General features: G+C 44.6%; 1 protein-coding gene across 1 annotated transcript in view; it reads right to left on the bottom strand.

Moving 5' to 3' along the window:
• LOC126236380 (uncharacterized transporter slc-17.2-like) overlaps window positions 1-13,092 on the bottom strand; it is a 311,147-nt gene that overhangs the window by 86,014 nt on the left and 212,041 nt on the right. Inside the window, exons 2-3 of the mRNA XM_049945638.1 lie at window positions 8,926-9,242; window positions 1,899-2,132 (exon numbers count right to left, since the gene is read on the bottom strand). Of these exons, the coding sequence (XP_049801595.1) occupies window positions 1,899-2,132; window positions 8,926-9,242 (551 nt within the window). The remainder of the gene's footprint in view (window positions 1-1,898; window positions 2,133-8,925; window positions 9,243-13,092) is intronic.

The following is a 13,092-nucleotide window of genomic DNA, read 5'->3' as shown; positions in this document are numbered from 1 at the left end:
GTACCTTTTTGTAACACCCTGTAGATTTGAAATTCAATTTTTCCAACTATCAATAATTATGCGAGCAGGACCAGTGATGCCCATTGTGTTGTAGTATCCATTATGATTTTTAATGCGAGTGTATGTAATTTTTGATCAGTAACTGATCGCTGACGATACAAGGCAAATACTGTAAATAGCATATCGTTGGATCTGTCGCCTAGCGTTTGTATTTTTACCGATGCAAGACTTTTCCGCATTCAATACTCACTTATACACCCTGAGTCTTCCTACCGACAGGACGCAAAATTCGACTGCTCGAGTCACAGTACAACTTAACGCTGCAAATAAAAATATTTTATGCTCGGGTATTGACTCAGGAACGAGTCTTTCATGTATCACTGTGACGCTGATTAGTTAAACAAGGTAAATCGCGTATGCGTCGAATATTCATTTATAATAGAATATTATTGTTAATCATTTTTATATGTTCAGATGTTATTCACATAAAGTGCACTTAGAATGTGGCGTACCGCGAAGGCCGGATGTTAAGTTACTGCGAGAGAAAGTAAGAAATTAGTGCGCAAATATTTCCGTTTTCGCAGAATAACTGGATTGTTGGTAATCAAAGATCACGCGCCCACACGGTTGGAGATACAAAGTTTGTTTATTTAATGGAATAACTGTCTACATTATTTATTTTAAAAATGTACGCTATATTTTTATGTATTTTATATTTTTTGCGAACGCTAGTCCATAATAAATACATTTTATAGGGTTGTGAGCATTGTGTAGACAGAAACCAGAACAAGTTCAGACTATACTAGAAAGTGAAACCGATATTTACACACTATCCGTAAAAAAAGTTGCGAGAGCTCTATTCCTGGCGTACAGGAGACGACTGCGCAGCATCTACGGTGGCAGTTTGAACTCACAACTGTAACAACAGATGTACATTCGAACGGTCAGTTGTAAGTAGGCAGGACGGGCGACCGCAGTGTGTCAAAACACGCCACAGAGAAACGTCCCCAAATCAAATGTTAAAGACATTCTCCAGGAGGTTTCGAAGAAGAGAAAATTGCACGCAAAGTTTTTCCAGCACACTCTGAATCCAGACAAAAAAACGAGCTTCGACATCTGGGGCGACTTGATGGCAATACAAAATGCGAGCAATTCATTTCTGAAAAATTTATCACGAGTGACGAGACCTGATGTTATACGGACCTACCACAAATCGACTAAATACAGAATTTCATATGAATGGCCAACGCTTTGAAGACATAACCTACGTTCAAGCCATTGTGATGCGCGAGTTGAGCAACATTCCAAAGAAAGAGTTTTCTAACAGTTTCACGTGGTTTTATGAACGTTCTGGGAATTGTACTGAAGAGAAGGGGACAGGGAGTGAGAGAGAGAGAGAGAGAGAGAGAGAGAGAGAGAAAGAGTGAAGAATATCTGACCAGCACAGAAACCATCATTTTAACTTTTCTGTATTTTTTATCAATCCCTTCTCGATGTACGATGTATTTTTGACTGTAGAGTATGCTGACCTTGCGCTTTCGTCAGCCCACTTACGAAAGAAATTTATTTACTTTCCATTCCGAGACGCGCACCTACCGTCCGCAACGAGCTACGAAATCTGTTATGTCAGTTTTAACTTAAGTCTTCGTTGAGAGGTAGTCCATCACAAAATATTAGATTGTTTCAAAAGTCCATAGCATATCGTGTTATCTCTGACTGGAGTTGTGCTGTCAGAGAAACAGACGTACGGTCAGTTTTTCATACTAACATGTTGTCTACGTGCAAATGTAGATCCATCACAATCGCGCAGGGCAGACACCAGAAAAGAAGACCCACATGCGATAATGCAGGAGGCGCTAGAGAGCGGCAGCGGCAGCGGCTGCGCCTGTGGTACTGACCGCGATGAGTCCCTGCAGCACGCGCAGCGCGACGACGAGGCGGTAGTCGGCGGCTGCGGCTGCGGGGATGGCGAAGCAGAGCACGCTGATGGCGGCGTTGCTGGCGCCGTACACGAGCTTGGTGCCGTAGCGCTGCGCCAGCACGCCGCCCGGGATCTGCGTGGCCCAGTGCAGCCAGAAGAAGCCGCCCAGCACCAGGCCCTGCTGGTACTCGTCCCACGGGTACCGCCGCTCCTGCGCACACACCGATATCGCACTGTACCATCACTGAAATAGCAACACCAGAAACGACCACAAACAGCGAAATTTTACTAATGGTGTGTGTACGGTATAGTGGGAAGAGTACATGAGAAGTATGAGAATATACAGGGTGTGAAGTTTAGTACACAGAGCTGCCACTGCTGCCAGTACCAGTGATCATAATTGAATGCACATCGAATCGAACAGAGCCGGCCGCGGTGGCCGTGCGGTTCTAGGTTACACTCAACAACCGAGCTAGGTTAATAATTGGCTCCTTTTACCGACCTCGCGACTCAGCAGCATTAGTGGCAGAACAACTGAAAGAAAATTTGGAATACATTTCACATAAATTTTCTCAGCATTTTAGAACATGTTTTTTGCTCGAGTATCATGTCGTTTTTGGAAACCCAGAATCTACTATGTAGGAATCACTCAACAGAGGAAAGTCCACTGGACCTGACGGGATACCAATTCGATTCTACACAGAGTACGCGAAAGAACTTGCCCCCCTTCTAACAGCCGTGTACCGCAAGTCTCTAGAGGAACGGAGGGTTCCAAATGATTGGAAAAGAGCACAGGTAGTCCCAGTCTTCAAGAAGGTGGAGATTTCAATTTACCAGATATAGACTGGGACACTCAGATGTTTAGGACGGGTGGTAGGGACAGAGCATCGAGTGACATTATACTGAGTGCGCTATCCGAAAATTACCTCGAGCAATTAAACAGAGAACCGACTCGTGGAGATAACATCTTGGACCTACTGATAACAAACAGACCCGAACTTTTCGACTCTGTATGTGCAGAACAGGGAATCAGTGATCATAAGGCCGTTGCAGCATCCCTGAATATGGAAGTTAATAGGAATATAAAAAAAGGGAGGAAGGTTTATCAGTTTAGCAAGAGTAATAGAAGGCAGATTTCAGACTACCTAACAGGTCAAAACGAAAATTTCTGTTCCGACACTGACAATGTTGAGTGTTTATGGAAAAAGTTCAAGGCAATCGTAAAATGCGTTTTAGACAGGTACGTGCCAAGTAAAACTGTGAGGGACGGGAAAAACCCACCGTGGTACAACAACAAAGTTAGGAAACTACTGCGAAAGCAAAGAGAGCTTCACTCCAAGTTTAAACGCAGCCAAAACCTCTCAGACAAACAGAAGCTAAACGATGTCAAAGTTAGCTTAAGGAGGGCTATGCATGAAGCGTTCAGTGAATTCGAAAGTAAAATTCTATGTACCGACTTGACAGAAAATCCTAGGAAGTTCTGGTCTTACGTTAAATCAGTAAGTGGCTCGAAACAGCATATCCAGACACTCCGGGATGATGATGGCATTGAAACAGAGGATGACACGCGTAAAGCTGAAATACTAAACACATTTTTCCAAAGCTGTTTCACAGAGAAAGACCGCACTGCAGTTCCTTCTCTAAATCCTCGCACAAACGAAAAAATGGCTGACATCGAAATAAGTGTCCAAGGAATAGAAAAGCAACTGGAATCACTCAACAGAGGAAAGTCCACTGGACCTGACGGGATACCAATTCGATTCTACACAGAGTACGCGAAAGAACTTGCCCCCCTTCTAACAGCCGGGTACCGCAAGTCTCTAGAGGAACGGAGGGTTCCAAATGATTGGAAAAGAGCACAGGTAGTCCCAGTCTTCAAGAAGGGTCGTCGAGCAGATGCGCAAAACTATAGACCTATATCTCTGACGTCGATCTGTTGTAGAATTTTAGAACATGTTTTTTGCTCGACTATCATGTCGTTTTTGGAAACCCAGATTCTACTATGTAGGAATCAACATGGATTCCGGAAACAGCGATCGTGTGAGACCCAATTCGCTTTATTTGTTCATGAGACCCAGAAAATATTAGATACAGGCTCCCAGGTAGATGCTATTTTTCTTGACTTCCGGAAGGCGTTCGATACAGTTCCGCACTGTCGCCTGATAAACAAAGTAAGAGCCTACGGAATATCAGACCAGCTGTGTGGCTGGATTGAAGAGTTTTTAGCAAACAGAACACAGCATTTTGTTATCAATGGAGAGACGTCTCAGACGTTAAAGTAACCTCTGGCGTGCCACAGGGGAGTGTTATGGGACCATTGCTTTTCACAATATATATAAATGACCTAGTAGATAGTGTCGGAAGTTCCATGCGGCTTTTCGCGGATGATGCTGTAGTATACAGAGAAGTTGCAGCATTAGAAAATTGTAGCGAAATGCAGGAAGATCTGCAGTGGATAGGCACTTGGTGCAGGGAGTGGCAACTGTCCCTTAACATAGACAAATGTAATGTATTGCGAATACATAGAAAGAAGGATCCTTTATTGTATGATTATATGATAGCGGAACAAACACTGGTAGCAGTTACTTCTGTAAAATATCTGGGAGTATGCGTGCGGAACGATTTGAAGTGGAATGATCATATAAAATTAATTGTTGGTAAGGCGGGTACCAGGGTGAGATTCATAGGGAGAGTGCTTAGAAAATGTAGTCCATCAACAAAGGAGGTGGCTTACGAAACACTCGTTCGACCTATACTTGAGTATTGCTCATCAGTGTGGGATCCGTACCAGATCGGGTTGACGGAGGAGATAGAGAAGATCCAAAGAAGAGCGGCGCGTTTCGTCACAGGGTTATTTGGTAATCGTGATAGCGTTACGGAGATGTTTAATAAACTCAAGTGGCAGACTCTGCAAGAGAGGCGCCTGCATCGTGGTGTAGCTTGCTGTCCAGGTTTCGAGAGGGTGCGTTTCTGGATGAGGTATCGAATATATTGCTTCCCCCTACTTATACCTCCCGAGGAGATCACGAATGTAAAATTAGAGAGATTAGAGCGCGCACGGAGGCTTTCAGACAGTCGTTCTTCCCGCGAACCATACGCGACTGGAACAGGAAAGGGAGTTAATGACAGTGGCACGTAAAGTGCCCTCCGCCACACACCGTTGGGTGGCTTGCGGAGTATAAATGTAGATGTAGATGTAGATGTAGGCGCTGCAGTCCGGAACCGCGGGACTGCTACGGTCGCAGGTTCGAATCCTGCCTCGGGTGTGGATGTGTGTGATGTCCTTAGGTTAGTTAGGTTTAAGTAGTTCTAAGTTCTAGGGGACTGATGACCTAAGAAGTTAAGTCCCATAGTGCTCACAGCCATTTGAACCATTTTTTGAATCGAACTGAGTTCGGGTGACATGGCTGGTTTGCATTGTTGGAATTCGCTATTGTAGTGTTGGGCAGCTGGATGTGAACAGCGCATACCGTTGCGCAGTTGGAGGCGAGCCGCCAGCAGTGGTGGATGTGGGGAGAGAGATGGCAGAGTTTTGAGAGCGGATGATCTGGACGTGTGTCCATCAGAGAACGTAATTTTGTAAGACTGGATGTCATGAACTGATATATATATACAGGGTAAGTCACGTAACATTACCGCTGGATATATTTCGTAAACCACATCAAATACTGACTAATCGATTCCACAGACCGAACGTGAGGAGAGGGGCTAGTGTAATTGGTTAATACAAACCATAAAATATGCACGGAAGTATGTTTTTTAACATAAACCTACGTTTTTTTAAATGGAACCCCGTTAGGTTTGTTAGCACATCTGAACATGTAAACAAATACGTAATCAGTGCCGTGTGGTGCATTGTAAAATGTTAAGGACTTGGAAGAGCAGTTGAACGGAATTGAGAGTGCCTTGAAAGGATGATATAAGATGAACATCAAAAAAAGCAAAACGAGGATAATGGAATGTAGTCGACTTAAGTCGGGTGATGCTGAGGGAATTAGATTAGGAAATGAGACACTTAAAGTAGTGAAGGAGTTTTGCTATTTGGGGAGCAAAATAACTGATGATGGTCGAAGTAGGGAGGATATAAAATGTAGACTGGCAATGGCAAGGAAAGCGTTTCTGAAGAAGAGAAATTTGTTAACATTGAGTATAGATTTAAGTGTCAGGAAGTCATTTTTGAAAGTATTTGTATGGAGTGTAGCCATGTATGGCAGTGAAACATGGACGATAAATAGTTTGGACAAGAAGAGAATAGAAGCTTTTGAAATGTGGTGCTACAGAAGAATGCTGAAGATTAGATGGGTAGATCACATAACTAATGAGGAAGTATTGAATAGGATTGGGGAGAAGAGAAGTTTGTGGCACAACTTGACTAGGAGAAGGGATCGGTTGGTAGGATATGTTTTGAGGCATCAAGGGATCACAAATTTAGCATTGGAGGGCAGCGTGGAGGGTAAAAATCGTAGAGGGAGACCAAGAGATGAATACACTAAGCAGATTCAGAAGGATGTAGGTTGCGGTAGGTACTGGGAGATGAAGGAGCTTGCACGGGATAGAGTAGCATGGAGAGCTGCATCAAACCAGTCTCAGGACTGAAGACCACAACAACAAAAACATTGTTTGTTCTCTATCAAAATCTTTCATTTGCTAAGTATGCCTATCAGTAGTTAGTGACTTCAGTAGTTAGAATCTTTTATTTTGCTGGCAGTATTGGCGCTCGCTGTATTGCAGTAGTTGGAGTAACGAAGATTTTTGTGAGGTAAGTGATTCATGAAAGGTATAGGTTATTGTTAGTCAGGCCCATTCTTTTGTAGAGATTATTGAAAGTCAGATTGCGTTGCGCTAAAAATATTGTGTGTCAGTTTAGTGTTGATCAGAATAGGTAAAGAGCGAAATGTCTGAGTACGTTCAGTTCTGCTCAGCTGTTTGAAAATCAAATAATGTAAGAGGTTTATCAGCACAATCATTCATAACAATTTTTAAGGGGACGTTTCATGTCGACCCTTAGTCGAGGATACCTCACTGAAATCTTCTGATTTTTTCTTGTAGCTTGTGTAATTAGTGTGGCTATTGTTTATTGCTAGCGCGTAATTATAGAGAGAATTTCCTTTGTAGTTGTAGTCTTTCATTGTTGTACAGTAAAACAGTTGTGGCATGCATGTAGATTTGCACCAAGTATTTCGCAGCTGTACTGGCAATTAACGAGATATTTTCAGTGCTATGCTAGTGTGTTTTCTTGTTTTTGCTCTTCAAATTGTGCTTTTCTGTGTTATTGTGTGAAATGTTGTGACAATTATGGCGTGTGAAAAACGTAATACTAGGCTCCAAAGTAAACTGAGAAATGACAGTGAAGACGAAAGCAGTGTGTTAGCGCCGCCGAGTAATGAATTAACTAATGTTCAAAGTAGTAATTTGGTAATTGTGCACAGGGAAATGGAGCGGGCTGCAAATAATGGTGTAGGCAGTGAAACAGTTAGTGAACAGGGAAGCATTATCGATCGATCGGTCGGCAACAGCTCGCCTCAGGAATCCGAAATGACAGGACACAATCTCGGAAATACTGTAGATTCAAGTTTTGCGTCATTACCCGTTTCTCAATCAAGTCATGACACATTTTCTTCTTTTGAAAATGCGAATATTGGCTTTTCAATTGCACTGCCAAATAACACTGAGGAACATGTTTCAGACACCAGTGCATTGTTATTACAATTAATGCAACAAATGGGACAAAAGCTTCAAAAGTTAGACACAATGGAACAAAATCAGAGACAAACACAGCACAGTCAGTGATTTTCATATAGAGCGCTACGTGGCTTTCCCAACATAAAAACCTGAACAGCCTACTTACAACGGGTTCTTCATTACTAGCTGTTTCAGCTCTGTGCCAGGCAGAGCGTCCCAGTTTCTCCGCAACCCATGGCAAGATACTTTCAGTGGCTGAGGGATGGGAGAACGTTTTTGCCAGGGCAAGGGTCGTCGAGCACGCTGTAACATATTTTTTGTTTTGTTTCGAGTCCTCAGTCTTCTCACTGGTCTGATACGGTCCGCCATGAATTCCTCTCCGGTGCCAAACTTTTCATCTCAGAGTAGCAATTGCATCTTAGATCCTCGGTTATTTGCTGGATGTAGTCCAATCTCTGTCTTCACCTACAGCTTTTACTCTCTACAGCTGCCTCTAGTGGCATGGAAGTTGTCCTCTGATGTCTTTATCCTATCGTCCTGTCCCTTCATCTTGTCATTGTATTCCTTATATTGCTTTCCTCGCCGATTCTCCGAAGTTCTTCCTCCTTCCTTACCTTACCCGTCCACTTAATTTTCAACATTCGTCTGTAGCATCACATCTCAAATGCTTCGATTCTCTTCTTTTCCGGTTTCCCACAGTCCATGTTTCACTACCATTCTGTGCTCTAAACGCACATCCTCAGAAGCTGGTGGAGGCTCTGTAATAGTGTGGGGCGTGTGCAATTTGAGTGATACGGCATCCCTGATACGTCTAGATAGCCTCTTACAAGTGAAATATACGTAAGCACCCTGCCTAATCACTTGCATTCATTCATGTCCATTGTACATTCCTACGGACTTGGGCAATTCCAGCAAGACAATCCGACACCCAACTCGTCCAGAATTGCTACAGAGTGACTCCAGGAACACTCTTTCGAGTTTAAACACTTCTGCTGGTCACCAAACTCCTCAGACATGAACATTATTGAGCATATCTGGGATGCCTTGCAACGTGCTGTTCAAAAGAGATCTCCACTCCTTCGTGTTCTTACGGATTTCGGACAACACTGCAGGGGTCATGGTGTCAGTTCCCTCCAGCACTACTTCAAATGTTAGTCGAGTCGACGCCACGTCGTTTTCCGGCACTTCTGTGTGCTCGCGTGGGCCCTACACGACATTAGGCAGGTGTACCAGTTTCTTTGGCTCTTCAGCGTATATTCCTAGATCGGACTTCTGGCAATCTAGAATTTGCGAACAAATATTAGAGTGCAATGCGTACGTACCATTGCTCGTTTCGCCTGTTCCTCATCGACAACGGAGACGTTGAGGACGTCGGGGTGCTGCGTGGTCGCTGCGAGGCCGTCGGTGTCATTCTCGGCCGCCAGCAGCTCCGCGCCGGCGGACGTGGAGTTGCGCGCCGAGAAGGCGGAGGCGGAGACGCCGCACTCGAGCACGGCGGCGGGCAGCACCTCCGTGGCGTTGCTGCGCCTCGGCCGCACCATCGCCACGATGGCGATGTTGATGTTGGTCGTCACCATGAAGTTGACCACGCAGCCGCAGAAGATCAGGTACCACAGCACGCTGCGCGCGCTGCAGCAGCCTGCGACACACACACAAGGCCTACAATCGTTTCATATTTGATATACTAACGATCGTGGGCGTCAGCAAAAATTTTTCCAAAAGGGAGCACAATTCTGGAATTTCTGTCTTTTGGTATCTGATTCGGTAAGTTTGAAAACATGTCATAACTCAGGAACCAAGTATGACAACAAATTCTCAAACGTTGTGTCTACAACGACTGATCTACACTCATGCTCATAAATTAAGGATAATAGTGATATATGGTGAATCAACGCTCTGGTGGGCGGTTTACGGGTTTAAATCACCTCGGGGTATGACCATGCGGTGCACGGTGGCACTGGCGGCAGTCCACATATGCAGAGGTGTGTTGGTGCTTGTCAGAGTGCAGTGCAGCGAGTAAGTGTGCAGACGTTTTCAGACGTGCTAATGGTGACTGTGTGTTGAAAATGGCTCAAAGAACACATATTGATGGCGTTATGAGGGGTAGAATACTAGGGCGACTGGACGCTGGTCAAGCACAGCAGGTCGTAGCACAGGCCCTCCGTGTGCCACAAAGTGTGATCTCAAGATTATGGCAACGATTCCAGCAGACAGGAAACGTGTCCAGGCGTTACAGTACGGGACGTCCACAGTGTACAACAGCACAAGAAGACCGATATCTCACCATCAGTGCCCGCAGACGGCCACAGAGTACTGCAGGTAGCCTTGCTCGGGACCTTACCACAGCCACTGAAACAGTTGTTTCCAGACACAAAGTCTACAGACGACTGAAGAGACACGGTTTATTCACCCGGAAATCTGCAAGGTGCATTCCACTGACCCCTGGTCACAGGAGAGCGCGTAAAGCCTGGTGTCAAGTACATGGTCATTCGAACAGTGGTCCCAGGTTATGTTCAGGGACGAGTCCAGATATAGTCCAAACAGTGATTCTCGCCGGTGTTTCATCTGGCGTGAACCAGGAACCAGATACCAACTCCTTAATGTCATTGAAAGGGACCTGTATGGAGGTCGTGGTTTGATGGTGTGGGATGGGATTATGATTGGTGGACGTACACTTTTCCATGTCTTTGGCAGAGGAACTGTAACAGGTCAGGTGTATCGAGACGTCATTTTGCACCAGTACGTCCACCTTTTCAGGGGTGGAGTTGGTCCCACCTTCCTCCTGATCGATGATAACGCACGGCCCCACCGAGCTACCATCGTGGAGGAGAAGATATCAGGCGAATGGAGTGGCCTGCCTGTACTACAGAGCTAAACCCCATCGAGCACGTCTGGGATCCTCTCGGTCGACGTATCGCTGCACGTCTTCAAATCCATAGAACACTTCAGGAGCTCCGACAGGCATTGGTGCAAGAATGGATGACTGAACCCCAGCAGCTGCTCGACCACCTGATCCAGAGTATGCCAACCCGTTGTGCGGCCTGTGTACGTGTGCATGGTGATCATATCCCATATTGATGTCGGGGTACATGCGCAGGAAACAGAGGCGTTTTGTAGCACATGTGTTTCTGGACGGGTTTCTCAACTTATCACCAATACCGTGGACTTACAGATCTGTGTCGTGTGTATTCCCTATGTGCCTATCCTTAATTTATGAGCATGAGTGTACATCTCGATCTACGTTTACATACATACTCCGCAAGCCACTGTGTGTTGCGTGACGGACGGGGGGGGGGGGGGGGGGAGGGGGGGGGAGGGGGGGGGGAGGGGGGGGGAGAGTACCTTGTACCAGTACTAGTCATTTCCTTTCCTGTTCCACTTAGAAATAGAGCGAGGGAAGAACGAATGTCCATAAGCCTCCGTACCGGCGCTAATATCTGTTACCTTCATGGTTCTCATGCAAGTTCTGCAGTCAGCTTCAAGCGCTGATTCTTTAAATTTTTTCAATAGTGTTTTGCGAAAAAAATGTAGTCTTCTCTTCAGATACTCCCATTTGAGTTCACGAAGCGTCTCCGTAATACTAGCGTGTTGATCTAACTTGCCGGTAACAATTCTGAAAACCGCCGTTGAATTACTGGCTTAGAGTAGAACCCAGGAACTCGAGCAGTGCCCAAGAATGTGTTGCCCTAGTGTTCTACACACGGTCTCCTTTACAGGTAGACCACACTTTCCAAAAGTTCTCCGAATAAGCAGACAATCAGTGTCGATTGATAAGTGTTTTAAGTTACATTAGTTTGATATCGAAACGGTAAGCATATTAACTCTTATACGCATTTTTTTGTTTGTTAATAATATGAATATGGATGCCATCTTTCCAACGAGCTAAAATTTCATCTTCATATTATTAATGAAATAAAGGCAGAATATATTTACAAAAAAAATGTTTACAGCACCATAACGTTATTTGAAAGGAAAATTAAAAAATCTGAATCAGAAAAAATTCATAACAGTTGAGAAAATCGTGTTGAATGTCGACAAAAATAGCCAACATCAATACTTTTCCAAGTGGAAGAATAGGTTGTAAACTTTGAAAAAAAAAATCTTCTTCGATTTTACGCCATCTTGAACACTTTTCTTTGCTTACGAAACACATCTGATCGCGTTAATGGACTTTCTTCCATCACTTTCACGATTTCTATTTTTCGATGTTGAAGAAGGTTCCAATTCTCGAGAGGACATCTTTTCGAGTGTGAAATTTGACACTCTTTTTTCCTCTATTAGTGCAAAAAATGGTATTTTCTTTTTCAACTGAACCAATTGGATTCTTGGATTATGAACGGACGACAGTGTTCTTTAGAGTCTACTGCATTAGCTCTGCCGAGAAAAAACTGTAGATAGAATTTGCAAAGGAGCCCGTGTCTTCTTTGTTTACAGATGAACGGTAAACTACTACTGAGATTCCGTTAATTCTTTTCTCGCTTTTCACATGACTCATACTCTAAAACGATCTTATAGTATGACAGTAACCAGGACTACACAAAGAGAACAGACACGTTAATGATCGGACGGACAGTTCACAATTTTATGAAAAAAAAGATGGGGTACGAGGGCAATTTGTCGGATCTCCCGCCTTGACCACAAAACCACAACACTATGGCTCTGCCAGTTCGTTCGATGTTGCATATCTTGAGCTTAGACCGTTCACTGTTTCTATTTTGCTTATTTTTTCACAGTTCAGTACACCTTCTTCCTATTTTCATGCTGCATTTGTGTTCAGTTTTTGACGGGCTACCCACCGAGCCAGCTTACCACCAAATCTCAAGGGGGTGCAACTGGGAGTTTCCCTTGTGAGTGCGGTTTAACGGCTAGAAGTCTCGGCTTTAGTCCTGGGTAGGGGTGACTATTTTTCCTCGTTGCAGTCGCTTCCGAATGGCGCCGGGTCCACTCATACTGCTATCAAATGGGTAACGAGGATCGTTCGCTCGGATTAAAAGTGGCTGGGGCGATGGGCTCGCCAGTCTCCCCCCTCCCAGTGTGACTACGGAGAATGGCTGTGCTCTGCCCGTAGTCAGGTCTTGTGCCAAGACTTTAGCTTTACCTGCACAAAGAGGCCACACGAAACGTAAGAATCACGAAAAATCTGCAGTAGTAAAGGCGAATTGAAGACTGTTGTTGGAAAGGTTCTGGGGGAGTACAGTGCGTGTGTAAAGCGTATTACATACAAGACGCAAGCGCGACTACTTTTAGAGTACAGCATCCATATCAGGTAGGGGTGACAGCAGACGTGGAACGAATTCAGAGAGCGCTGCAATGATAGTAACAGGTCGGTCGGTGCAGCCCGCACGAAATAGTGGCAAAGACGCTCGACGAACTTAATTGGCGAAACCTTCCTAGGTGAATTTCGAGAACTAGAATTCGAGAAGGACTGTTCGACAATTCTGCTGACAATTTCGTATGTCTGACAAAGGGGTCGTGACAATAAGGTACGA

The sequence above is a fragment of the Schistocerca nitens genome, chromosome 2, assembly GCF_023898315.1.
Source record: "Schistocerca nitens isolate TAMUIC-IGC-003100 chromosome 2, iqSchNite1.1, whole genome shotgun sequence".
In the NCBI taxonomy this organism is placed as follows: domain Eukaryota; kingdom Metazoa; phylum Arthropoda; class Insecta; order Orthoptera; family Acrididae; genus Schistocerca; species Schistocerca nitens.
Note: the sequence above shows the minus strand (reverse complement) of the source record. Positions and strands in the feature narration are given on the sequence as shown.